The sequence below is a fragment of the Hydractinia symbiolongicarpus genome, chromosome 13 (assembly GCF_029227915.1).
Source record: "Hydractinia symbiolongicarpus strain clone_291-10 chromosome 13, HSymV2.1, whole genome shotgun sequence".
Taxonomy (NCBI): domain Eukaryota; kingdom Metazoa; phylum Cnidaria; class Hydrozoa; order Anthoathecata; family Hydractiniidae; genus Hydractinia; species Hydractinia symbiolongicarpus.
Genome location: NC_079887.1, coordinates 15,364,040 through 15,391,968, shown reverse-complemented (window position 1 = coordinate 15,391,968; position 27,929 = coordinate 15,364,040). Strand labels below are relative to the sequence as shown.

Genomic DNA, 27,929 nt, shown 5'->3' with positions numbered 1-27,929 from the left:
GTCAAAAATTTGAGTGCCCATTTTGCGTATTTTAAATTAAATTGAAAAAATCCAATATGGGAACGATTTTTTTCTTTATCTTGGAAAATATTTTATAATCTTAAAATATGTTCCGCCATGATAGACAAAACAACCTTAAAATATTGAAAAATTTTATTAAAATCGCACAAGTGTAACTCTGCCATTGGACAAAAGGCACACACATACCGTAACATATGAAAAAGCTAAACAAAACTTTGTTTTCTTCTGCAAAACTTGATTAGCTATGTCTTTTAATGTTGCTCTTCTTCAAATTGTTTGGCGGGACAAACGAGCTAGAGATCGTTTTAAATGTTAGAGTCTTGATGTGCGCGTATTAAATTCATTGTTGGTATTCCTTGTTCGATTCTAGTAATTATATATTCCGTTTTGTATCTGCATCTGCTGGCAATAGGATAATTCTTCTTTTAGCCTCTTCTTATTCATTATATAACCACAAAAGCGGTAGGGAACTAATATATTAAACACAATATTTGAAATTTTTAACTTCAAATTTTCCCCCAACAGATTTGTTTTAAATAAAAAACCTACAGAGACCTCGCAGCTGCAAGGGTGTTCTTAAAAAAGGAACACAACGGTCCATCCCAAAAGCTCTTGGAGATTAGGCTCTTGGAGATATCCCTTGTATTATTTTATACCAATTTCACTATTTAAAGATAAAACATTGTTCTTTCTAATTGTTCTCTTCGCCATAGTAACATTATTATATAAAAGAACATACAAAATCTACAATAATATAACGAAGCTTTTCGTTAATAAAACTTTTACATCGTCAGGTAAGTCACTTACCTGACGATGTAAAAGTTTTATTAACAAAAAGGTTTTGGCGGTTTTTTTCACCTAAATTTAATTTTTCGTTTTATATTAAAATTGTTGGTGTTTTTCCTAAAAATAAAGAATGGCTTTCAACGTCAAAAAAAGTACTTAAGAACTAATTTTACACCATAGTTTGCTAAAACAATTTTGAGAGATAACCATTCTGAGCATGCGCGTTGGCAATGTTTCTTCTCAAAAAATTTTCAACTCGCATTAGAAATCAAAAAAGGGAAGTATTTTTTGTCCAATCAGAAAGTGTAAAAATTATTATTCATGCAAAAATGTAAAAACAACTCCGAATAAATAGTTTGTCTGCTTTTGTTTTGTTACTTGTAAATAAATAGATCACATTCGTTTGACATTTACCAATTATTATTAAAAAGACATTTTTTGCCAAGAATTTTTTAAAGACATGAACGGAACAAGTTTTGAACACTCGCGTTTACCGCGATTGAATTATAGCTACTCTACTATTTTACATAAAACTTGCGATATTGTGTTGCGAGAAACAAAAGCTAAATTTACAAGCAATTATGTATTTATCAAAAGTTTAGCTACAAGTGAAAAAAAAATAACAACAAAAGGAATTAATTAGAAATTTTATTAACATGCATAACCTGTTATTAACACACGCACCCTTTTCGTTGAGATTTGGGATTAGTCAAAGTTACATAAAGCCTTCCTTTAACAATTTTATGTATTTTTGTTGATTAAATTAATTAAATTAAGATGCTTTTTCTTCTTTTTGGAATTAACACAGCCGAAATTTTTAGAGAGTTTTTAAGTTTATTTATTAATTTTTTTTTATTTCTATCATTATTATATTATTATTACTACTATCATTATTATATTATTATTACTACTATTATTATTATTATTATTGTTATTGTTATTGTTATTGTTATTGTTATTGTTATTGTTATTGTTATTGTTATTGTTATTGTTGTTATTGTTATTGTTATTGTTATTGTTATTGTTATTGTTATTGTTATTGTTATTGTTATTGTTATTGTTATTGTTATTATTATTATTATTATTATTATTATTATTATTATTATTATTATTATTATTATTATTATTATTATTATTATTATTATTATTATTATTATTATTATTATTATTATTATTATTATTATTATTATTATTATTATTATTATTATTATTATTATTATTATTATTATTATTATTATTATTATTATTATTATTATTATTATTATTATTATTATTATTATTATTATTATTATTATTATTATTAATTATTATTATTTTGGTTTCGTGTGGACTGATTTATCCGTAATAGGAAGACAGTTTACGGCTGGGAAAGTCCGTATCACTTTTCCACAGATTGAAAATTCGATATCAAGTTTTAATCGTTTTCAAAACCGCGAATCTCAATTCCTTTAACCAAGTGTTTTATTGATTACTGATAATCAATTACTGCTCTTAAGCCAATTTGCTTTTTATTATACATTTTTATTATATTATAACCAAACATTATGTTATTATTCTAATCTGAGAATCAAACACATTGTTTAGCGAATTTTCATTGAAAAGCATATTAGAAAGAGGAAATAGATAATATTTATTTAACAAGGGTAAATATAAAAACCATAAAGTATTATAAGAAGAGAATTGACGATTGCAGTAAAAAAAATTCCTTGTCGCGATGAATTTCTCAACAATACAATACAACTGCCAATTCACATCAAGTATTTGGCAACTCACTGGGAAAGGATATGTCATTCAGATTGTGCTCAGTGGCTTTGTCATGATAAATATTTCAATTTTTAACGTCATCTTTTTGCACGGTTTATGGAAAGCAAAAAAGAAAAAAACCACCTCAACAAAGCTGTTCATGATGCTGTCAATTGCAAATTTATGCTTAGGATGTGTCACATTGCCACTTGTTCTCGTGATGCACCATCTACCGCCTTGCTTGTGTGTCATGGCGTTATTTATATGCTCTATTCCACCCAACATGACTGCTGCAATAACAGTTGTTCTTGCTTGCCACAGGTATCTCGCCATCGTACGCAATTATGCTTTACGTCTATCAAGAAGCTGTGTCGCCATATTTATTCTGTCAATGACACTTTTGGTGGCAGAAGATAGTAGATATTTTTTAACCAGGATAAAACAATCTTTTTACTCCAATGGATACTCCTTTTATTTTAGTATCTCTGTAGGCACAGTAATTTTTTGGACTTCCGTGATAATGTACATTCATTTAATGTTCTTTGTAAAGGAGACACAAGCGAAAGTACGAACTGATACTAATAGTGCTTCTGTTAGAACACAACACACACGAGCTACATACACTGTTATATTTCTTCTTACTTCAGATTGCATATCGTACGGCGTATATATCATACTACGGTCTTACATCACATTCTTTTGGGACAAAGATATGGACTTAGATATGCTTAAGATCATGATATTTGCTGGGTACTACGTGCTGTGGTTGCATTCCCTCTGCAACACATGCATATTAATCGTAAGGAGCAACGAAATATGCTACTACTATAAAGGCTTGATGCAGCGAGGAAAAAAAGTTCATCCGATATGCAACAGCGTCGCCTATGCCGTAAGCATACAAAGAAGAGAAGGCAGAATTGGACACTTTTGATATGAATAAAATTGTTCGGAACGAAGGGTTTAACATTGACTAATGTTGTGTTTGTAGTCTTCCTAGTGGCTCTCCCCTCACAGCTCTTGGGGGTTTTCTCTGTGTGGCTTTCCCCAGTGTGCGTTCGCCATTGGCTTGTTTCTGTACATATACGCACAGTCACACAACTGGTGTGTCGATTGGGCGTAGGCGAACAGATGTGCAGTGAAGTCTTATCAACACGTGTTATCAGTGATATTGACACCTTTAAGGTTTGGGCTTATTTTTAGTATTTTGGTAATTTTGTGAACCTGGGAATATTGTGTTATTTGAGCAATTCAAGAAAGAAACGATATATTCGAGTTATTTTGTTTTACTCGGATCACTCTATTTCGTTAGAGACAAAAAACGCAACACTAATCTATTTTTACTTATTAATGCCAATTTTTCAAAGTTTTTAACTGCTAATAATTTGTGCAAATGAGGTCTTCTGCTACCTACTTGAATTATACTCAACACGTTCACATTATTCGAAAAACATTGAACCGTTTCATTTTTAAGATGAGAGCCTACAATACGAATCTTGCCATTAGATAGTCAGTCCTTGAGTTACCAACACGTTCTGTTTTCCTTACGATTTTCTTGTGCAATTCCTACTATATTTGCTAGCATTTGAAGCTGGGAATAGTCACATTGGCTAGGTGGAATCCAAAACTGGAAAAAATCAGAAGAACATTCTTGCAATAAATTTTCATGGCTTTGTTTTCACAGTGACTAACTAACGCAAATGGCTGGGGTATGAAACGTAGCACATCAATCAAATTCAATCATAAGAGAAGATAAACTGACAAAATTAAATTTATTTACTTTTTGAATGTGAGAAGTTTATCAAGTGCTCTAGGTTTAAGGGATTACGGTCCTAAGGGAGTATAAAGTTATTGACACTCCCTAAAATTATTACACTAAAATTAGTAAGGTCAAGGTAGAAAAACCTTCCCTTTTTATTTTTTTTACAACCATTTAAGGTTTCATACGAGATTCGACATTTAAAATTTTGGCAGCAAAAATATGGCAACTAAGCCACACAACAGCCATATCCACCAGCTTGTTTCTACACAGGAAAACATTTCTTATACAATGCTACAACGCGAATTTTATTCGCCTTAGACATATTTGCGGACATCGCAATTTTGGAACATTCCATTACCGCAAAAAAAAGAGTAATCAGAACACCATGAAGTAGTTGAGTATATGTCGATTATTCAACGTGTTGTAAAGCATCTTCGTATTGTAAAAACCTTCAATGCTGACTGATAGTTATGGTGTGCTGGTAACGGGGGAAGTGTCTGCAATTTTTTGTGTGTATCTAGGTATAAATACACAAGCATCTTCTTTTAAAGTTAAAGGTGAACAAACTTACTATATTAATTAAGAACGATTCGATTTGAACGATCAAGTGGGGTTCGAATCCACGCACTTTCTGGTTTCAAGTAACAGCTTTTCCAGAAAGTGATGTCTTAGACGGCTCGGCTATTAATTACCGGGGCAAATCGACCTACAATCAGTAACCAAAATATTGAAATAATGGCATTTTTTTCGGCCATTTAGCCGAGTTGCAATAACTTATTTTGATGCGAAGGTTAGGTAGAGAGCGTTTAAATTGCGCTTGTAGCATTTTTTAGCACGTGCGCTTTATGAAGTAACCAACCTAGGGGTTTTAAAGGAGCCGGGAATTCGAGCAGAATGACCATGCTGAGGCCAGCAACAATTAGCACTATAAACAATGACAAGTGAACTTTGGAAAGTTCAAATTGTGTGAACGTAGTATAGAAATAACATATAACCACTTGTCAATATAATTTTTAGGTTCAGATATTTTTAAATTATTTTGAGTGTAGAAGAAAACACAAGTGCATTCAGTCTCAGCTAAAATTTAAAGTTAGCCCGTCATCACATATTGTTTACAAAGTGCATGCAAAAACGTAACATTTCACGTTAAAAAAACTCATTGTTCAATTTCATTCATCATGTGTTCCCGTGCAGTAAAGCGAAAAGAAAAATATTATGACAGCTATGTACTAATCAAACAAAATTAAAGTAGCTAGATAAGTTATATAACATACACTACTTTAAATTCACAACAACTCAAGAAAATTGTGAGGATGGATGCCACTTTGGTGGGAATAATTCTTTTTAGCGCATTACAGACATGCAACGCACTTTCGCCTGTTGTGATAGGTAGGATTCACGAAATGAACAACTACAAAAAGATTGAGCGAATCAAAAAAACTTTTATTTCATGATTGGGTTCAAAAATAGACTTTTTTATTTTTGCTTTTTTGTTTTTGTTGTTCAATATGAATAATGTTCTGACCAAATGTAACATGAATTATGTTTTTTTTATTAGGAACTTTTTGTTAACCAAATGAATGAGAAAACTATATTTTTAGTTCCTGGCACCGGAGGAAACCAATTAGAAGCTAAACTTGTCAACAAACCCGCGAAGCCTGCGTTTTATTGTTACTCGTCAACTAGCTCCTATTTTCGGTTATGGCTTGACATCAAATCTTTGTTGCCGTATGCTCTGACATGTTGGGTGGATAACATAAGGTAAGATTAATATATTAAATGGTTGTAATCTAAGTTTTGCATAAGCGCTTTTTTCTGTTATCGTAAAAGATTATTGTAAAATTTAATTGTTGGACCATGGAAATATGTGAAGGGGTAGGTAACGGCATGGATGGGATTTTAATACTTGTTATTCGCATAGGAATATCTTCATCTCAAGATTGGGAAAACTTGATCTAGTTTACCTTAAAGATACTGTCCACTAATTTATTAGAAATTACTAACTTTATATTTAATGTAGTACACCGATAGCTTCTAATGTCTCTGAATTAAGAATAATTTCCGTTTTAAAATTTTAGGTTAGAATGGGACATGCAAAGTATGACAGTAAAGAATCCTCAAGGTGTATTGACTCGTGTCCCTGGATTTGGTGACACCTCGTCCATCGAGGCATTAGACAGTATGGGTTTAGTGAAGTATATGAAACCACTGGTAGATTACCTTGTTCGACTTGGTTACAGAAAAGGAAAAAATATACGAGGAGCTCCTTATGATTTCCGATACTCCCCTGGTAAGGCATTAAAACATTTAGGATTATACTAAACATTTAAATAAAAAATATTTTAATTACGCTGTCAAAATTTTTCTTTCCCGTAAGAAAAAAAGACAGTATGGCCTAACAAATGCTGATGTTAAGTCTACTGCATTTTAACAGACGCGAATTTTACAGTTCTACAGTTTAGAAAATTAGTATTTATTAAACTACCCACTTCATTAGGCAATACAATCTGAAGAAATTATTAATGATCAGACTGAGAATTAAGTTAGCATCTGAGAAATTTTTTTGCTAAAAATGTCTCAATTAATTAGCAAGAGACTTGATAAAAAATGTTCAGTTGTGAGATGTTATTTGATTGATATATTGTTGATACAGAAAAGATGTTAGGAAACAGCACACAATTTTGGACACCTTCGTTTATACGCTCATTCCTTTGTTCAGTCATTTCGTATACACTTTTTGTCTGTTACAGACTACCTCCCTTCAAACTACCACAACAAGCTGAAGAATCTGATCGAAGAAACCTACACTCACAATGGCAATGAAAAAGTGACATTGATCTCACACAGCTATGGGTGTCCTGTCACTCTTTACTTCTTGTCTCTCCAATCCACTGAATGGAAAACAAAGTATTTGAAACAATGGATTGCGTTGTCTGGTGAGTTGGGAGGATAAGAGCATTTATTTTTTAACTAAGTTTTGGCGAATTTACTTATTTACATATTTTAAAGAAAAATGGAATTGAAAACGATTGCATTTCAGTGGACAGATTCTTAACCTATTGAATTGATAATATTGATAATATTCTTAGGGGTATTTGGTGGCTCTAAACAGCTAGTACTCCTATACTCCAGTGGCTATCTGGAGGGCATACCACAAGTTATTATCGATAGATTGACAATTAGAGCAGAACAAAGATCAAGCACCAGTAACCTCTTCTTACTACCATCAGAAACGGTTTGGAAACAAGACAACATATTCGCCACAACACGAAAACGCTCTTACAAACTCTCCGACATGGATGATTTTCTCAAAGATATTGGTTTCCCTGAAGGAGTCGCGATGAAAAAACATATGATTAATACAACTCATCTCATGAACACCTCACCAGGGGTTCCAATACATTGTTTTCATGGTAACATAGCAGATTCGACAATAAGCAAATTAGTCTTCGATGATGATTTTCCAGATTCACCATCGCAGTTAATTTTGGGTCCTGGGGATGGCACGGTCAATCAAGAATCTCTCACGTTGTGCAGGAAGTTTACTTCGTTACAGCAACAGCCCGTGACAGTCAAGGAAGTGAGTGGAGCTAACCACAATGGAGTGATAGGACATACTGATGTTCTTGAGTCTATAAAGAAATTGCTTTAATATTTTACGACTTCTGATTTTTATGAAATAAGACAAAAACGAACATTAATAATTTTATTAATTTTGCAACCTCGTCCCAGGGCATCTTGTATTTTTTTTGACATCGGGACGGTGATACAAACATGGCCTTGGTACAGGCCTTTTCACGTAGCTAACCATTTTACAACCCAGAATCTGGGTTGTAATAATTATTACGATTTCTCTAGATAACCCAGGTTTTTCTTAGACCGTTAAGTAAGCAAAGGCCACGCAGCGTCAAGATTAAACTAGGATTTCTGGCGAGTGAAAAAGTGATGGCGTAACGCATACATTAGTGACATCACTTCGTCTATTCACATCACAGAACCAAGAGGTCAGCGGCAGGGTAATGTTCATGTACCGTCCCTGATGTCAAAAAAAATACAAAAAGCCCTGGGGACGAGGTTGTTACTTTGTTCTAGTCCTCTAATCTAAGAGTTGATGTTTTGTAAATTGATCCAACGAAATAATTTGCCGCAAGTATTCAAGCTAAATTCCCAAGATTATTCATCTGTTATCCAAAAGAAAGAATTTGTAATTATTAATTGTGATCAAATATTTATCCATCTTCAAACCTAAGAAACTTAAATGTGCGATGACCCCAAACCAGCCCTAATGATCCCAACCACCCTAAATGACCCCCAACCAGCCCTAATGATCCCAACCACCCTAAATGACCACCAACCACCCCAAAGACACTCCTAACCACCCCAAACAATCCGTTAAGACCCAGACACTTCAAACAGACTTTTCTTTCACCAAAAATCACTCGTAATGGCTCAAGACGGCAGCAATTTCAGTCCCCCTTCTTTTCCACACCTTTTTATGTGTTTATAGCCTTGATATATTCTTTAAATGGGTTACGAAACAATTTAATAATCTCAGTCCTAGCAATTTCTGAACAATGGGGTGTAATAAACGCATTCAGGATCATATGTAAAAATGTTTCTTCTTGGGATCTACATTTAAGTATAGGGGGGGAAGTAACCATTACGAAAATATATCTAACTTGCATTTCTCTTTAAATCTTAAAAATATACCATTGAAGCGATTTACAATGAGTTTTTTCTCAACATAATCATATATTAAATAAACAGCATAATATAACAGAAGACACAACTTTTAGGAAAGTAATAAACGCAAATTTAATTCACAAGATCAGTGTGGAATTCAAACATTTTTACAGTAAAGAAGATACTAGCATTGCATCTGAATTGTGCAATGATTTACATTAAGTAACTGTGCTGTATTTCTATTTTTTGACTGCAGATTAGGTGGGTGGGTGGGTTAGGTGGGTTTCCCCATAGCCCTGACAATTTGCTTGTGCATGAGCAATGACAAAAGAACGGTGCTGATTTTTGTAACAAGGGAGACAAAAAAAGCTCCCCTAAAAAGCAAAACGAATTCAAATTTATAAGGGAGCTTTTGAGCGATACCCAGAGTACTCAAAATTGCTTTACTAAATTATTGTTCTTAAAACAGTGGAGACAAATTGAGAAAAAACGCTAGTAGCAAAAAACAACTACTTAAAGTAAGAGCAAAAAACAACTACTTAAAGTAAGAACAGCATAACAGTGCAGGTTTTTCATCTAACCATGAAAAAAATATCTTAATGAAAAATATCGGAAGTAATATCAGAAATATATATCGGAATTAATATCGGAATTAATATCAGACATGACAATTTCTTAGCAAAGGAGGGGTTATGCTACTTTGCTTAAAGTTGTTACAGTTATTGGTAGTGACTCAGGAAAATGTGTTAACTACCGAATAATGTCAAGCCAGAATTATATGCCACCCTTTTGAGAACTCATAAATGCTTGATTAACCACAAAGGATCTACTGGATCCATAAAGAAAGCCAGTATTGTTGACTGTTTAAAGTTTCAAGACAAGTAACAACATTGATCATTTTTATGACTAATGGTAGCTAAAAAAAAATCTTTTTTTTTTCTGTGCATTGGTTATTATGGGTGAAGAAGCATATTCATGAAGCAACGAATCTCACACATTTAAATATTGATGGTATTCGCCGACCCTCAGAAGAATCGGGTACAAGTATAGGAAATCACGAAAAAAAGGACTTCTTAACGAAACGAGAAGTGGAAGTTTGCCCATGAAGCTGAAGCCTGTAGGTGGATTATATACAATAATAATAATAATGGCTATACTTCGACTCAAATTAAATAATACAAATTGGCTCTTCTTTCAAAATAACGTTTCATATGTGTGTATGCTTAGTGTGTAGCAGAGCGCCACCAGGATATACTCACAGGAGAGTACTTCTAATACTGACTGCATACTACTCTCCAACACTTACACAAATGTACAATCCCTATACAATACTAAACAGTTAACCACGGATTGTGGCGTTAACTAAGTTAAGACCCTACACCCTTTAAGTACTCAGAGTAAAAATTGCACTGAAATACGAACTACTTCTAAATAGCAAGATGGAATAACATATTGACATAGGGGCGGATTCACACATTGGAGAACTCGGCACTCGCCTAAGGAGAAATTTAGCCTCCCCGCGCTTTCTAGAATCGTTACAATTAGGTTCCGTTTTCACTTCGCTTTTTTATATTATTTTTTCTAGTGCTACGGTACCGATTTAATATTTTGTCCTATTTCATACTTTAGGCCATTTCCAAGTGACTCCATAGGCTACCGTAAAATTTGGTAAAGTTAGGTAAATTTACGGCAGCTTCTATAGGCCGACACAAAGTACACCTTACAAGGACAATTATTTATTTTAATCGTTGACCGTTACATATGACAATCTCGGCAAGGTAGGCTGAGATTTCCCTATTTCAATTCTGTCTGTTTATTTTTAGGGAACGCGTAAAGTCTGCTGTAAGAAGCAATAAATTCAACGATGTTAAATATTGCGCGCGAAAAAGAAGAAACATTACTGGAAAACATTTATTCTCTGTGTCGCCTGTGATTGCAGAAGAAAAGCAGTTTGGCAGAAAAGCAGGCTTTGACTTTACAAAAATAATAACATTAACTCGATGACTACGCTTTCAGGTACATCTGTTTACTTTTAATTCTATTCATGTTTTCTTGGGTATCTTTTCTTACTTAAGTAACAAGACATTTTATCACATCACAATAAATCGAATAGCTTGCCAGCTGGTTATTTTTTGTAGCTGGTAAAGGTGTAATGTATATAACAATTTGTTGACTTCGTAACAACTTTGTATGTTTCCTTTTGTAGATTCAAATCTTCTGGCAGTAGACACTTTCCAAACCATTTTTTAACATACCACAAGGCCAAGGAAGAGAACACTAGTTTTGGGAGGAAGACTTTGACAAGACTTTATGATGTTTTGGTGTAAAATCTCGAGCCTCGTATCAAAATAATACCTGGAAATGGTGCTAATTATATACAATTCGAATAAGAAATTGCTTTATTCAATGGGTGAAATAACAAAAGTTTTTCACATTTTCACTAAAGAAGATGTCTTGCCGATAGACTTGAAAAATGTTTGTGATTCTACCAACATGGCGAACATGACTTAGCATATATACTTATTACAACCCTATCCAGATTGACACAAAACGTTCAATAAGGTAGTTAACGATATGTACTCTTGAATGATTTTGTTTTGTTAAAAATTTAAATTATTTATACTAATGATCGCATAACAGCCAAAAGGTATTTTCAAGTTTGATTCAACATTTAAGAGTCTGAGCCAGAAATAGTTACCGAAAAATAAAAACAGTGTTTTTCTTGCTATTAGGCTAATAGGGCTAAACATTTTTTGACTGAATGTTGTGATTAATCAGTGTTCATTCTTTCGTTTTTGTAGGTTGTTGTGTTGTAAGGTTGTTTTTAATTGCTATATAATGTTGTCATTTTTATTTTATTGTATTTATCTGTTGTTGTTTATGTTGTTGTTACTATGATCTAAAATTACAAATAAACCTGTTTAAATATGTATTCTTATGATGTTGTTTTTTCCTTATTTTTCTTTCAGGCCTCCTCTTTCATCTTATTAAATGCTTTGAATAGATTAAATATGAAAATTTTTTATTAGTAATATATACTGCTTTACCGAATTGCAAGAATTATATATGTCTTTTTTACTGAATCTAGTTTCCGAAAATTTGTAGCCTTTAAGAGCTATTATATTCACCCATAACTTGCAATAAAAATTTCTGGATGTGGAAGGAAGAAGAAGTTTTGCTGGCTAGCTAATTTTAGCCTTAATTAATCTGAAAACATTATTTGGGTTTCATTTAAGAATTTTATGGTTTCTTTTTCAAATAATATGTAAGAAATGGACTTGTAAAGGTACTGTCTGCTGCATTTTGGAATTCTGAAATAGGTAAATAAGACAAAGCTTCTTTGACTTCGCCCAAGACCCCACTTGCGGGCTTACAGCGCTCGCGCTACGCAAAAATTGCGCGTTGGCTTCGCTTCGCAAATCCGCCTAAGGAGAAAAAAATCCTGTATCCGCCCCTGTAATAGCGATAATGCAAAATGGATACTATATTCATATGTACGGAGATATTAGAATGTATATAATATTCATTTCTCAAGGAAATGGATATAATAATAAATTTGAAACAAAGGGAGGTTCCTGTTTTGAGTACAAATCTGGCTGAAAAAAGTTCCAGAAACTGTTCTTTCTTTTGCGTTTGCTATTAGATTAGAATAGGTTGAATTCAAGTTAATTTTGTAAAAATGTAGTGTTGATTTATGTATGTTTTTGTTGGTTAGAGGTTTCTGCATAAAGAGCAATTAGATGTCCTGACTCTTAGTGGGTGTGGTGTGGCAATTGTAAACACAACTTCATCCCATATCTGCCCATTTTTTTTATTGTTTGCATATTTTTAACAGCAATGTTAGCTACCTATAGCTAGCTAGCTAGATAGCTAGCGACGTGATACATTCACAATGACTTCATTTAGGTAAGGCAGAAACACAGCTAGCAAGGGTGTAAATATAGTGTAAATAAGCCCTCTTAGCTAGCTAAACCGCAGTCACATTAGTAAGGGTTGACACAGGGAATAGTCAATTTTCCTTGTGTTCATATACAGAACTTTGTACACAGTGGCAACTCATCTATAGTTGACTGATGTAGGATAAATGATATAGCACTTACAGTAAAATTAGCTGCTCTATGATGATATGGTATGTACAGTAAAATTAGCTGCTCATACCACTGATTATACTGAAAAGATTTTATTTTATTTCTCACAAAGTATAGCCAGCATAGTCGTATACTAAACAGAGCACTACTCTGAGTTCAATATAGTTGCACATGAAGAACATTAGAAAAAGGCCTAAACTACGATCAATATCGAAGAAAAGTATGAAAATTTAAAACATCTAAAAAGCAAGGTTACATTTTTATTGCAATCAAAATGACCAACAATGATTATATTTATTAAACAATATATTTCGGAAATTTATTCCATCTTCAGGTCTAAAATATAAAAAAAATATTCAGTAAAAACTGTTAAAAACATTAAAATAATAAAGTTTTTTATCATACATATCATACATAGCATCATACACTGTACACAAATCAGAAAAAAGCTGATGGTAATTAAATCGTAATTACCCACGTCATAATTAAAATTTAATCACCAGCGGCCTGAATCTATATTCATCCTTTGTATTCAAAGATGGTTTCAATTGATTGATGAAAAGAGCCTCTAAAGTCATTAAATGATACGTTTCATTCAAATGACAAAAAAGTATCTAAAACTCAACAACTTGATAGCAGTTCCCTTCGACAAGGGCATCGGCATTTGTGTTATGAAAGTTGAAAGTTATAACAACAAAATGAACGACATCATTGGTTTACCCCAATTTAATAAACTTACATCTAAAAGGAAAAATGAGAAGAACCCTGTGTTCAAAGAAGAAGAAAGAATTACATCTGTCCTGAAAGAGTTAAAAGTGAAGGGAAAAATCAGTGAACAGCTTTATGATAAACTAAAGCCAATAGGAAGTCAACCACCTAGAATCTACGGACTTGCTAAAGTACACAAAAATAACACACCAATGAGACCAGTTTTATCGATGCCAGGTTCTCCATATTACAAACTAGCAAACCAGGTAGCAAAGTGGCTGTCAGTAGTAGATGAATGCAACATCAATTCTTCCACGAAACAAATATCCGATCTAATTACACATCTCCAACTTGCAGAAAATGAGGAACTTGTGAGTTTTGACGTCACATCCCTATATACAAATGTACCACTGAACGAAGCAATTGATGATTGTACCAGTCTTTTATATTCTGGAAAATACGAAAAACCTCCAGTAGATCGAGAAACTTTTCATAAATTAACCTTACTATGTAGTAGCAATGTAGTTATGTCGACTCATGATGGATATTACCAACAAGTCGATGGATTGGCAATGGGGAGCCCACCAGCTCCAATGCTTGCTAATGGTTGGCTCAGTAAATTTGACGATATTATCAAGGGAGATGCAGATTTATTCGCGAGATATATGGACGATATTATCAGAAATATCAACAAAGATAAGATCCAGGAAAAGTTGAATGAGATTAATAATATTCACCCATCACTAAAGTTTACTATCGAGCGTGAAAACAATGGATAAATTGCATTTCTAGACATGTCTATAAAAAGAACACACGGAAACCTTGTCTCAAAGTGGTATACAAAACCAACTGACACTGGTTTAACACTAAATTTCCACGCCCTTGCACCAAAACAATACAAGAGATCGGTTGTGTCTGGACTTGTACATAGAGTCTATAGAGCTTGTAGCAGTTGGGAAACATTTCATGAAAGTCTGAAAAAGGCTAAAGGAATTCTAGATAACAACCAATATCCCGCTGAATTCTATGACCCCATTATTTCAGACACATTGAGAAAAATCATTGAAAAGCCGATTCCACAAACTGATCAGGACGAAAAAGAAAAAAAAAAAGAAGAAGAGGAAACAGAAGAAAAATTGTTATTTATTCAGTATCGTGGTAAAGTTTCGGATAATTTCAAACGAACGCTTAACAACATCAAAGCTCCGTGCAGAATTATATTCACGCTGAATAAACTGAAAAGCTGTCTACCATCACTAAAGCCAACAGTCGAAAAATCTTTGAAAAGTGGCGTAGTATATAAATTTTCATGTCCAAGATGTTCGTCTTGCTATGTCGGTCAAACAAGCCGTCATTTGATATGTCGTTTCAAAGAACATCGACGAAATGGCCCGGTTGCGGATCATTGGAAAGAATGCGAACGTGAATTGTCGATTGATGACGTAACGATCTTGTGCTCAAACTCAAAATCAACGTATCATTTAATGACTTTAGAGGCTCTTTTCATCAATCAATTGAAACCATCTTTGAATACAAAGGATGAATATAGATTCAGGCCGCTGGTGATTAAATTTTAATTATGACGTGGGTAATTACGATTTAATTACCATCAGCTTTTTTCTGATTTGTGTACAGTGTATGATGCTATGTATGATATGTATGATAAAAAACTTTATTATTTTAATGTTTTTAACAGTTTTTACTGAATATGTTTTTTTATATTTTAGACCTGAAGATGGAATAAATTTCCGAAATATATTGTTTAATAAATATAATCATTGTTGGTCATTTTGATTGCAATATTACATGGAACCACAATGTTTCTGACTTATTCGTTACATTTTTACTTGTAGAATTGATGTCTTCTGTCAGATCACGATTTTTTTTAAATTTAAACATGAAGTAAAAAACAATCAAAAATTTTTATATTTTATTAACCGGTTTTGAAAAAAATTAATACCTTCATTACTAGTACATTTAAAAAGATATATTTGTTGATGGTCCCTTATTTTCCTTTCTTGCAGGGCTTTTACATCTTTAACCGTATTAGAAAAACCCGTGGTAGTTTATCTTCTGACTAAACTTTCTTTATAGAACTTAAAAACCAAAACCGAGATGGGACCAAAGAAAAAAGCTTAGAAGCTGAGTGACTATTTAGCTGTGCCTAGTCGCCACTTATTGTTAAAAATGCAAGAAAAGAAGGGCAGGGTTTTTAAAGATCCCAATATTCTTAAAGCAATCCACCAAGTAAAATTAGAGAGATCAATGGACAGTAGTGGCAAAGCTTCAACGCCTAATTCTGCTAACAGTTCTAATTCTTTCATTAATAGTACACCTTGTTTACCAAATTTAAAATTATCACAAAGGTATAAGCACAAAATTAACATGTAAATGTTGATAAAATATATATATTTTTTATTTAAGAAATATTTGTTCTATTGCGTATTGTGCGTACAACTTTATCTGAGTGTAGTATAGTATGAATATAATAGCCTTTTTATAAATATGTAATTTTATTTAAGTTAACAATCCTTGTTAACATCAAGCATGGTAGAGCTTCTAAATGAAAAGAAAAAAAAATGTGGCATTAAAGATATAAATAATTCCCTTTGTAACGCCAAGAAGTGAAACTTACAAATCTAAAAGATCAGTGAAATTAGTAAATAAAAGGGATAGTTGATGTGAATGGTAAGTTGGAATCTGTGAGAAGTATTGAAAGATATCCAGTTGTGGATGCTATTGATCAAAATAAAGACAGTTCTTCAGGATTGACAGTAATAGATGTTAAGGAAGGTAATTTTGCATTTAAACCTACGAAAAATGACTTGATAAAATAATGACATTTTGGCTGTTTAACCTCCAGGGGACGATGCTGAAAAGTTTTGGGTGATGCGTGTCGATAAATTAGCAAAGACATCTATTCATGGGAATTGGTTTAACCAAACTGAAAGGAATGGGTATGGATTGGGTGATAACTGTAAAATCACCTATAAAAATGAAATCCGCAAGGGTAAACCACTGGGGCATTTTTTTTGTGCGAACACGATGTATATAGATTAAGTTCTGCTCTGAGTTATATGATCACTAATGCTGTTGACAACGTATGAAATTCTATTGTAGTTCCTAGAAGTTTGATTAACTCTCAAATGTTTAAACTTTTTTTTCTTCAGATTTTGCACTCTGATAATTGATCATCCATTAGGTAGCACAGCCACCACCTCAGGCTCAGACAGACAATGGACATTACTACCATAGATTTCGATTTGCCCTTAACATTATCTTCACAATTTCGTATTGTTATAAGTTGTATATTAAGAACTGCCAGTACAGATTATTTTATATTTTTGCACAAATAATTTTTATATAGTTTCATTTATTTCTATTTTATGTAGAAATTAACTATAAGTTACACAAGAATCGACATATGGTTATAAAAAAATTGACCTATAAAGCAGCGTCTGGTGTTCTTCTCTCAGGAGCTATCAAACAGCAATCAGTGATATCCGATATTGGTTTATAGCTAACTAGCTAGCAACACACCACAACTACTTCACAACCCAGCCAGCCAGCCAGCCAACCAGCCAGCTGGCTGTAGTCCTTAAATTGGTAGCAACGAAAGAAGGGCAGTACAGGTCTCATTCAAACCATCCAGTTGATGGTGTACACAGCTCAATACGCCATCTTCCATTTTTCCAATAAACGGAGTGGTTAAAGTTGACGAACATAACAAAGAATAGCTGCTATCGGCTATTATGCCCATTTTCGCTAGAAATTACTATTATATTCATTTTATGAAGCAGTGCATATGGATATAATATCTATTTTGCTTTATTGTTTTTATATCCATTTTTCTTAGGTTAATATGTTGTGATATACAACATCAGTATTGACACAACTAAGAGACACTATGCTGAAATATCATAAAACACAAACAAACAAATTTAGACAAAAATATACACCTTTAAAAACGTCTATCCAGCCCAGAAACTAAACAACTGAAAGACAATTTCATAGACACACATTGTAAATGCTATATCAACATTCACTTGTTCTATATTCAAGAGACGAAATAGAAAAAGAAGTTGCAATTTTTTTAGAATTCACTGGTTAAAAACTCATCTTTTATGGATAAGGAGAAGCTTTTATGCTAAGAAGTGGAAAGCACGGAGATGTAAAAGAAAGCAGCAGAGCTATGTAACATGTTCACATAATCCCCCCTTGCCATGTCGAATGGAATGATTTATCAGCACAATATAAAAATTCAATTTAAAAAGTGTGCGTAATATTATTTTCTTAAGAAGTGTAGCCACAGGCTGCAATACTTTATGTAATTTTTTCTAAGGGAAGATTGATCCTATTGATGCAGTACCTATTGATGTACCACCGAATAAACGCACTGTTCTGAACCGAAAGTGTGCTTGCCATGCTTCACTGATTACGAAAAAATGCTCCAGAACATTAAGAAACAGTCCAACAGCAGTTATAAACCAGCTGACGGAAATCCACAGCGAGGAGTGGATGAAAAGACACATAGCGTACCTGTACGATTGCCAAAAAAATAGTAACGGACCAGATGGCTTGATGAATTTAGACAACGACTACGACATTGTGGAAGCTTTTCAGCTACTTCCTTGCGCTAGATGGTTTCTTTCAGCCTATATGCAGCCTAACGTCTACCGTCCGTTAAAGCGACAATTACATTAACAGTTGGCGAAGTATTGAAAATAGATTCAACAAAGAAAATTCTTCGAAACCTGGCAGGGAAGAACAGAAATTCAGCTAATTTGCAGACAAATGTTGGCAATGAATACGGTGCCATTTTAAAATCCGTATTGACTAGCTCGGAGTCAAATGATGCAATTTAATCAATGCCAAATGGTATTGCTGCTAGCTACGCCACTGCAAATGTGTTACGACCAACGTTGTTGTACACTGACCGAGATTGCTGCAATGAAAATGGTCTGTCAGAATATCAACAGTTATTCAGTGCCTGGAAAGACATGGAAGTTCGACTCGACATATGGCATTTCATGAGAAGACTTGCCCGTGGATGTACTTCTGAGTCACACCCACTGTACGGACCATTCATGGCAGGCTTATTTTCAGCAAAACTGATGCAAGCAAAAAAAAATAAGCTAAAAATTGCCTGAATTACTAATCCCTCTGAGGACGCAATAACAAGAGCATTGCGCAGAAAAGAAATGGCAACATTCTGCAACAGAAAAACAACAGGGAAACGGAAAAACAATAATAGGAAACAAACAGCTACTTGTACTTCTTTTTCTACTTCCATGCGCTAAATGATTCCTTGCTGCCTATACACTAGATATTTACCGACGTCTACCGTCCGCCAAAGCAATCATCATTACACCTACGTTTGGTGATGTACTAAATTGATTCCACAAAAGAAAATCCTTCTGAAATTGGCAGAGGAGAACAAAAACTCAACGAGTTGGCAGACAAACGCTGGCAATAATATGACGCTATTTCACAATCCGTATTGACAAGTTCGGAGTTAAAAGATGCGCTGCAAATGGATGACAACAGTTATTTCATGCTTGGAAAATGTTTAAAATTCGTCTTGATATATAGCATTTCTTGAAGAGACTCGCTGCGGATGTACTTCTAAGTGACACCCGCTTTATGGACCATCATTGGCTATCTTTGAATAGGATAGGAAAGATCTTACAAAACTGATGCAGGCGGGAAAAAAAATGAGTTAAAAAATATCCGGAATTAGTCATCCCTCTGAAGACGCAGTAACAAAAGCATCGCACAGAAAAGAGATGGCCATTTATTGTGAAAGAAAAACAAAGGGCACCGACGAAACAATAACTATTATTGAACTGGTGTTACTGATTCGTTAGGAGTACATTTCCCAACGAAAAAATGGTGAGCAGACAGACAGAAAAGAAACGTCGTTTAAAAAGCATCTAAGAACTGTTGGACTTTCCTCGTCGCGTACGTGAAAGTATCCCACTGGAATCCTTTCATAACCACCTAGGTAATTTTATTTCAGGTGCCAGAATATATACAAATAAATTGTATAGACAATATGCTTAGATAAAAAAAATTCTGCTACAGGTAATTTTACTGGCCACATTTTTGTATTACTTATTCTCAAATATTACTGTCCACAAACGAACACCACAAAAAATATGAGCCAGTAGACATACTCTTACATCCAATGCTTTTCAACTAAAATTAAAACTTTTATTTCGGTTTATTTGTGCTACAGCATTGAAACTTAAATCGTTTGTGCCTCAAAGAACAAGGGAAAAATCAAACTAAAAAATACTACTTTGGAATAAAAAGAAGAGGTTGTGGTATGAATTTAAAGCAGTTAACAATTCCAGTTTGTAGAAAGTTTGCCAATGCAAAATATGAAATCACACATTTTTTTTTAGCACCGTCTTTTGAAACTCAACCTCACAGCAAAAAAAGGTAGTAGTTATGGATCGTAAAAATGAGCCTTGTAATGAATTCTTTAAAACAATCCAAATGGTATTTAGCTTTGTAATAACTTTTGATACCACCTAGTAAGTTTATAAACGTAAAAGTATTGCTTTTGAGCCACTTTCCGTTTGAGCCACTAGCATTTACGACAAGCTGAAATAAAATGACTTGACCCACCCTTCAGTGTAATGTACTACCCACCCTTTTTTAAGTATATATAACGGCAGCAAAGCATTTTAGCAAGTGCTAATTAAACAAGAAATGCAACTGCAATAAACAATGCAACTGCCAAACTAGTGTTTGTTTGAAAAATCTATTATTATCATTGTTTTATATTTTATACTTTTGTTTTTTTGTTGTTTTTGCTCTTATCACTTTGGTGAAACTGATCAAATAAACAGTGTTACTTAAAAAAGCTTAGAAAATATTGTATTGTGTCTTCCGTTAGATCAGAGGCCTAAATTTCATCCATATAAATAAAAATAGTATATCATATTTAAAAGGAAAGTCATTTTCATCTTACACAATCAGCTTCACCGTGAGCATATTTACACTCAATTGTTGACAACACACAGCCCTGTGGATGATGAGTGTAGAACCAACAGCATTTCGTTTTGTATTTATCCTTTTTGTTATTTTGCGATTTTTGTAAGGACTTCTTTGAAGGTTTCATGTCTGTTGGGTTCCGGTAATCACGTAAACATACCGCACCACCAACAACTAGAAGTAAAATTAATCAGTTTTTTTTAGGACCTTATGTCGTATTGAGGTGGTGGGGGGAGGGAGGGTGGAGGCATAAAGTGCCCACGGTAATTTTAAAAGTTATTATTTTTGTTGTTGTTGTTAAGGTCACAAATTATAAGATATTGGTCAAAACCACCATAGTAAACGCTAAATTAAAAATGCTATAAATGCTGACCTAATGATGAGTATAAAAATTTCACAAGGTTTCATTTCTGTTAAGTTTTGCCATCTGTCGAATCTATTTTCCCCAATTTTCACATCTATTCTAATCCAATATATGAAATATATCAGATTTTTTCAGAATTTTGCTAAAACTTATCCATTTTAATGAACAAAAAGAATATATTTTAAAAACGCACAGGATAACATTTTTCATGCTAATGATAAACTAGCTATCACAAATCTGACACAATATTTTGTCTAATATTTTTGGGGTTATTCCAGACCTAAAGGGCTCGGAAAATAATAATAAAAACCATCAGAACTTAAAAATATCTATGTGTATTGGAGATGAATTAGGCATTGGAAATGAATTTTCACAATTTTTCCAACTTGAAGGCAAATGTCTTAAATACCCTAATGATACTAATTTTTGTGAACGTTAATTTACTTGTTTTTCGCAGATTTTAGCCATATTCGTGAAATTACAGACCTGCAAAATATTTGTCTGGATTCATCAAAAAGTAATAACAAAAAAAAAAAATTATCCGAAAAAAGAGGGGCAATTTTGAAGTAAAATTCTATGAACGGTTAATCAAAAAATCGATTTTCTTAAAAATATTTGATAGCCCTCTACGTCATTTTAGATATTGAATACCTGTAACATGTTTTTATTTTGATCAACAAATTATCTACCCACAAAAATCAGTACTCTAAAGGTACTTTTGGCTAAAATCTGTAACTGTAAAAAAGGTAATATGGTGGTTTAGCCTTAGTTGCATTTACTTTGATAAGTTTAGTATAATTAATGAGATAGGACCAATCACCCTCTTATACCCACGATTTTATAGGCATCCAATTTCTACTAATTATAACCTCAATAGTTGGAATAAATGTATTTTTTGTATAAATTTGGTGTTACGTGTTGCAACGTCATTTTGTTATGGTATTTTATTGAAAATACAAACACAGCCTTTTTATTTGGTGTCGACACTCAGCATTTTTCGACATAATTGCCACCGTATTTTAAAAATATATAGGCTTGCGTTAAAAATTGCTTGTGTGGGTAAAATAGAACACAAGCTGTCTGTATGACTTGTGTGATTGCTTCCTCAAGGAGCCTATCAAGTTTCTTCTACTAAAGCTTATAGTTGTTGATGTTGACAAGGTTCCACACTGGAGTAAAACAAGCACATGTAAAGCAAGCATGGAACTTTTAAATGTAACAACACCATAAAGCAACTTATAAAATCAGAACACAAAATACTTCAACATAAGTTTGTCTACTGGATATTGATGTGTAATACGAAGCTCACCTTTAAAAACATGTCTGTTATTTTTCAGCAACGTTTGTAAACCACCACATTGTGACTTTAGTTCTTTCAAAGTAGAACTATCAAACAAATTTGCTAATTCGTTAAGATGTATACAACCTGAAAAGAATAAATAATTTTCTGGCTAAAAACTTAACATTGAAAATTTTCTCCTAATACAGAATTGCACGACATAACAAATTACCTCCAATTTTCCAGTCCTTCCAAGAAACACCTTTTGAAGAAATCTTTGTACTGTTATATTTTTCTTTGATTTCACTTTCTTTTTGCAGCAAGTTCTCAAAGACTGTATTTATTATTATTGCTTTAACCTCAAAATCAACATGAGTGCAATTTTTGGGATCATTAAGCACAACTCTTGGTTTAAACAATTCTTTATCATTTCCATCGCAAGCGTTTATGTCATGTGAATGTGAAGAGAGAACTTTCGAAATAACTGTTTCAATATTGTCATAATCTTTCTGTACATATGTTCGTCCATACCCTATTTGACACACCTTAAAACAAACACGAGGAAAGTAACAAAAATAATAGAAATAAAGTAGATTACTAGAAAACATACCTTAATAATAGAGAACAAAAAAATACTAGATTACTAGAAAAAAATACCTTATTAGTTTAAATTTTATAAGTATTCATTTTTCCTAGGTATAAATCTTTGCGATTTTTGTGGATTTTAAAGTGAAAAAAAACTTTGAATAAAAAAATGGTAAACGCCGTCATATAAAAAAAGATGATGAATGTACGTGTGTGACTGCTTCATTAAGAAAAATGATTTTCTTTTCACATTAGTTGGTAACATGTTTCACCATCCACAAAAACCAACGCCCACAAAATGTTTTGCACACAATCATTCGCAAAACTTAATACCCACAAAATGTAATTTTTTCTGATCTGCTAAATTAACTTAGAACATACAGAAATTAAGTAACAAAATATACCCTTTTCGTTGATGGTATCCTAAGTGTATCTGCTTTGACAGTAAATCCTAAATCTAATCCAATATGAAGGATGTAGTCCAAGTAAGACTCATACTGAGGTTTCCTCTGGTCAACACGATGGAACTAAAATGGTAACATTCACATGAAACTGACTGTCAGCTAATTCATTTAGTTAATGCAAATTATGAAAAAATTAACATTGAACACTAACCTTTGTATGAAAATCAAAGAAACAGCATGGCAGCACAAAATATCTTGTACTATAAGATGACCTAACAAATAGATAAATATCTAACTTGATGTAGCTGGAAATGAAAGTCTCATATTTCAATGCAATGTGGAAAACCCCCCAGCAAAATTCAAGATTTAAATTTTTGCTGATTTGGTCCAAAATTTAAAAAATCTTTGTATATTCACAAAATTTGCGAAGTGTCTTTCTTTATAGCATTGAATTCATAGCATTCCGAATTTAGATTTAATTCTTGTTTATGTAACAAGGAAACATGTAAGGTTTGTCTCCACAAATTAAGGAAGTTATAGTTTTGTGTAAATGAAATCCATGACCACTCACACTTTTTATAAGAAAGTCTTGAGTACTTTTTTATTGGAGAGGGATAGTTCAGAGTAAAGAACTGGACTTGAAGATTAATGTTTCGAGAAAAAAAAAATGTTGGCATGGTGCTATTACACGCAGGCTGTAATATGACATTTTGCATTGGCTTGAAAGTAATAGGTGTCATTAAATTTTCATATCACTTCCATACATTTCAGAATGCGTTACACCAATCTCTAAAGCCACTATTTTATCTGCGATTTAAAAATGCATGACACTGTACTCTAAATATCAAGTGTATTTTTTTGGTTAACTTGGAATAGGAACGAAGTTACTTTTAAAAGTAATTACACACTAAAACCCAAATATTGCATGGGATTTTATTGCATTATCTTCTGGCTATTTTTGTACTTTTCGTAACATGATTGTAAATTGAGAAACTGAATTTATAATGAATGACATAATTTCCCTCTATCAATATTGTGTTTGCTTTTGATTCTGTTTTTGTACAGGATTAAGTTAAAACATGATCATGTTTACACCACAGTTCATAGTTCAAACTAAATTTAAGCACAAGCCAGTAACAAAGTAGAAAACAAGGTTTAGTAAACATAAATTTACCTTGATGCGATAACTGGAATCCATGGTGTAAGCTCATCAGAATGATTGCCAATTATCCAGTCTTCCTTCACTGTTAAGGCGTTAGGTTGAATAGCTTCTTCCTGATGTTTAAAAATACAAAAAAATATGAACTTTCTACAGAAAATCTATTTGAATTTATTAAAGAACATGTCTCTATTTTGTGTATAACACCTCATTGTGCTTTGATATACATAATGTGTCCACCTGCAAAGTTGTTGCATCACCATACAAACTCCATATTTTTCTTTTTGATATGTCAATCCCACGACCAGGATGCTACAAATAATAAATATGAACGGCAATTTATAACACGCAGACATCAATATTTCCCAATTAAGGTCAGTATTCGACATTTGTAGGCAAAGTGCTGCTATGACAACTGTTGTCATTTAGGATTTAAAACAGCTAATTTCGCCAGTTAATTACAAATTTTAACATTAAGGTAATTTCGCTTTTATTGTAAACATTAGAAATACTTCAAGAAATGCATCAAGTTTTGGGTGCATGTGTGTATTTACACTTTAACCATTCCAATCGCAATTTTATTGATGTGCCTTAATATCAAGGTTTAAAAAAATTGAACTTTATTTGGCCAAATGCTACATTTGGCTGTCCATATCATTCAATTTATGTAGAAAATTTGTCTTGCAACGGCTCATATATTCCTCCCTTTTGAGTATTTATATTCTTATAAGCATTATGCTCATAGTGCAACAATAACAAAAAGAAAATTACAAAGAAATCTCCTGCTTTAGGAATTCATAAACTTTAGGTATCACCTACACCCTCCTTTGACAGCAAGTGCACCAACAAACCATTACCACATCCTAAATCAACAAATGATTGCATAGTTGATATGTTTTTCTCCATTCGCTCCTGTTTCCAAAGAATCTGTAGAAAAAAACACGCTAATATCATCAAAATATACAGCTAGCTTTGCACAAGCTGACAATATTGCCTCAACATTTAGCCGTAGCTATATAGGAATATTGCTTTTTAAACTTTCATGCCTTAAACTGTTGACAACTAGCAATATTCCAACTCTACTGATTAACAAAGAGCTGGTGGCATGCTTACACTTATGACAAAAATTCTTACCAATAAATAGGTAGCCAGAGCTATATCTTCATACACAAATTTCAAAGGATCAGTACTTTCGGGCCAGATCTAACCAAGAATAGCAAATATTACTAATTGAACAAAATAGAATTCCAGCCAAATGCCAACTTACAACATACAAAACAGATCACATACTTGAATAAAATATGGTCCATATTTTTGCTTAAGTTCTGCGTACAAATGCGTGTATTCTTCGATATTTACCAATGCCAGAGACTGTCCCTTTCTTAAAGGCGTATCAGAGGAGAAAGAGGATTCTGCCCATGCTTTTAACTTTGTAATGAAAGTTTCTTTGAGCCAAGATGCCGATACAACCAATGCACTTTGTGATGGGTCATTATTAAAATCTTTGTGTGTGTAATAATCTAACCTAGGTTGAATATTCCAATAATTAATGGAGTACAGTAACCATCACGATATTAGCTTGTCAGATACATAAACCGGGACACAAGACCTTTAAATGATAACTGCATAATGTCCTCAACTTGACTTCTAACTAAGCTAAAACTTTCTAGTGAATTTGGCACGCTAAATGCTTTTCCATATATTTTCTAGGAAATCTCAAGCGTTTTGTATTAAGCATAATATTGATTAAAAATTATGTGTATATTGAATACATATATTGGTACGTTTTTAAAATAAAAAATGCACTACAAACCTTAAATTTCTAGCGTTAAATTGTATACAATATGTTTTGTGGCACAACAACTCCAAACTTCTAGTGGTGCAAATAGGCATAAAAGAAACAGATGCAACTGCAGAATCTAAAATTAAAAGAAAAATTATTTAATTTTAAAATATACATAAATTATATGCATATATACTAAATGCATATTGCAAGCTAAGATGCATTTGCAGGATCTAAAATTAAAATATTAAAAGATTACGAAGTTGAAGGAAAGCTAGAATTCTTAATCAAGACTAATAATCTAAAGGTCCGAAAAAACAATAAGTTAAAGATCAGATTAATTTGTTTGCATGCTAGGAACAACTTGCACAAAAGTTTAATTTCATCTCTGCCAAATAATAGTTAACATTTCTTCTATTTTCTTAAATTTGCAGCATCATAATTTTTCCTCATTAACAAATTCATAAATTAAAAACTTTTCAGTTGAGCAGTGTAAAAAGGAAAATCTTTTTTTGCTGCAGCAGTGTGGTGTTAGTCACTAATTTTATAAAAAGAACACACCACCTGTGCAGGTTAAAACTATAACTTCATACGTAGCAAAATGCCGGCCAATGTGACGCGGCAATAACCTTCTAAACAAGATTTTCAGTTTAACAATACTCCCAGTTGACAGGAAACGTATGCAAGAATTCAAGTATATAAAGATGTCACTTTGTAATGTGGAGAGATTTAGTAATCCAGATGCATTATTCTCACTCAAAGTTTCGGTCAAATCTATTCCACTTTGTGTGTTGTCTATGTTTGCTGGTTTGACAAGTTCAATTGATTCAGAAATATGTCTGGTTATATCTGCTACCAAGTCTTCTTGAATATTGTTTATAGTAACTTCTTCTTTCCATAACTCAACACAACCAGCAAGTCTTCTGTTAACAACATGTGGCTTAACACACCAAACGTCGACAGCATCAATCAGATCACTAATTTTGCAGGAAACATTTATTGATCCAAGCAGTGGAAAATCCATTATTAGCTAACCTGTAGTAAGAAAAACATATTACTACGTTTAGACCATGTTTTGTAATAGCATTAGCATAGTTTAGCATTATTTGCTAATCCGGGTTTCCAACCTAAGGTGGGCAACCACAAATATTCACACCTTACCATGTAACTCAATACATAAGTGTTGTGCTAGATTTATTTGGACTTGTCACTCAATATTTTGAAAATATATCTCATATGCAGTTTTTGCTAGCTCAATGTAGAGCTGAATTAGATTGATAATTTAAAAGATTTTTTCTTAAGAAAAGCATACTTAAAGTCATCTATTATATTTGATGGTTTTGTTTATTGTCAAGTATGTTCAGTTTCCTCAGAAAATTATTTCCACATCCCTGATTGTGTTGAAAACTACAAAATGACTATGAATAATTATCCTAAAGTTTAAAAGCTTTAAATGTGTTTTATTGGGCAATTATTAATAGCAAATTTATAAACCACAAAGAAAATCAGGCTTATACCCAGATAAAAAAAACACAAGAACTACATATAAAGTCAGCGTACATTGC

At 32.9% G+C, this 27,929-nt stretch overlaps 5 protein-coding genes across 6 annotated transcripts; 4 read left to right on the top strand and 1 right to left on the bottom strand.

Annotated features, from left to right (window-relative positions):
- Positions 1–2,482: 2,482 nt before the first annotated feature.
- LOC130623842 (uncharacterized) lies at positions 2,483–3,822 on the top strand. Its single transcript, XM_057439370.1, has 2 exons — positions 2,483–2,871; positions 3,198–3,822. The coding sequence occupies exons 1-2, from the start codon at positions 2,522–2,524 to the stop codon at positions 3,280–3,282; spliced, it is 435 nt and encodes a 144-aa protein (XP_057295353.1). The 5' UTR covers positions 2,483–2,521; the 3' UTR covers positions 3,283–3,822.
- A 1,717-nt stretch (positions 3,823–5,539) lies between these two features.
- Positions 5,540–8,000, top strand: LOC130622894 (phospholipase A2 group XV-like). The gene is made up of 5 exons (XM_057438355.1): positions 5,540–5,698; positions 5,911–6,070; positions 6,388–6,599; positions 7,060–7,245; positions 7,399–8,000. The coding sequence occupies exons 1-5, from the start codon at positions 5,623–5,625 to the stop codon at positions 7,959–7,961; spliced, it is 1,197 nt and encodes a 398-aa protein (XP_057294338.1). The 5' UTR covers positions 5,540–5,622; the 3' UTR covers positions 7,962–8,000.
- A 5,661-nt stretch (positions 8,001–13,661) lies between these two features.
- On the top strand, positions 13,662–14,567 carry LOC130623119 (uncharacterized). The gene has a single exon (XM_057438612.1). The coding sequence runs from the start codon at positions 13,662–13,664 to the stop codon at positions 14,565–14,567; it is 906 nt and encodes a 301-aa protein (XP_057294595.1).
- A 3,975-nt stretch (positions 14,568–18,542) lies between these two features.
- LOC130622895 (uncharacterized) lies at positions 18,543–18,964 on the top strand. The gene has a single exon (XM_057438356.1). It carries the CDS (start codon positions 18,657–18,659, stop codon positions 18,936–18,938), a length of 282 nt encoding a protein of 93 aa, XP_057294339.1. The 5' UTR covers positions 18,543–18,656; the 3' UTR covers positions 18,939–18,964.
- Positions 18,965–20,667: 1,703 nt separating this feature from the next.
- Positions 20,668–27,904, bottom strand: LOC130622891 (probable tRNA (uracil-O(2)-)-methyltransferase). Of its 2 annotated transcripts, none has more exons than XM_057438352.1 (12): positions 26,929–27,904; positions 26,395–26,500; positions 25,872–26,106; positions 25,716–25,784; positions 25,401–25,508; positions 24,822–24,893; positions 24,597–24,697; positions 23,634–23,694; positions 23,423–23,545; positions 22,666–22,978; positions 22,464–22,580; positions 20,668–20,964 (listed from the first exon to the last, which is right to left on the bottom strand). In XM_057438352.1, the coding sequence occupies exons 1-12, from the start codon at positions 27,386–27,388 to the stop codon at positions 20,759–20,761; spliced, it is 1,971 nt and encodes a 656-aa protein (XP_057294335.1). In that variant the 5' UTR covers positions 27,389–27,904; the 3' UTR covers positions 20,668–20,758. The 2 variants fall into 2 exon arrangements, with proteins under 2 accessions (XP_057294335.1, XP_057294336.1); XM_057438353.1 differs by having other exon boundaries at positions 27,121–27,904.
- Between the last annotated feature and the right edge of the window lie 25 nt (positions 27,905–27,929).

Excerpts from the sequence above, each read along its gene's own strand:
- LOC130622895 (XM_057438356.1), top strand. The coding sequence starts at position 18,657 with ATGCCAAATGGTATTGCTGCTAGCTACGCCACTGCAAATGTGTTACGA.
- LOC130622894 (XM_057438355.1), top strand. The coding sequence starts at position 5,623 with ATGGATGCCACTTTGGTGGGAATAATTCTTTTTAGCGCATTACAGACA. Across the intron at positions 5,699-5,910 it reads ACTTTCGCCTGTTGTGATAG|TTCCTGGCACCGGAGGAAAC; the intron begins GTAGGATTCACG and ends CTATATTTTTAG. Across the intron at positions 6,071-6,387 it reads TGTTGGGTGGATAACATAAG|GTTAGAATGGGACATGCAAA; the intron begins GTAAGATTAATA and ends TTAAAATTTTAG.
- LOC130622891 (XM_057438352.1), bottom strand. The coding sequence starts at position 27,388 with ATGGATTTTCCACTGCTTGGATCAATAAATGTTTCCTGCAAAATTAGT. Across the intron at positions 26,107-26,394 it reads TTTAACGCTAGAAATTTAAG|GTTAGATTATTACACACACA; the intron begins GTTTGTAGTGCA and ends TATTCAACCTAG. Across the intron at positions 25,785-25,871 it reads ATGGACCATATTTTATTCAA|ATCTGGCCCGAAAGTACTGA; the intron begins GTATGTGATCTG and ends ATTCTTGGTTAG.
- LOC130623842 (XM_057439370.1), top strand. The coding sequence starts at position 2,522 with ATGAATTTCTCAACAATACAATACAACTGCCAATTCACATCAAGTATT. Across the intron at positions 2,872-3,197 it reads GTTGTTCTTGCTTGCCACAG|ATTGCATATCGTACGGCGTA; the intron begins GTATCTCGCCAT and ends TTCTTACTTCAG.
- LOC130623119 (XM_057438612.1), top strand. The coding sequence starts at position 13,662 with ATGATACGTTTCATTCAAATGACAAAAAAGTATCTAAAACTCAACAAC.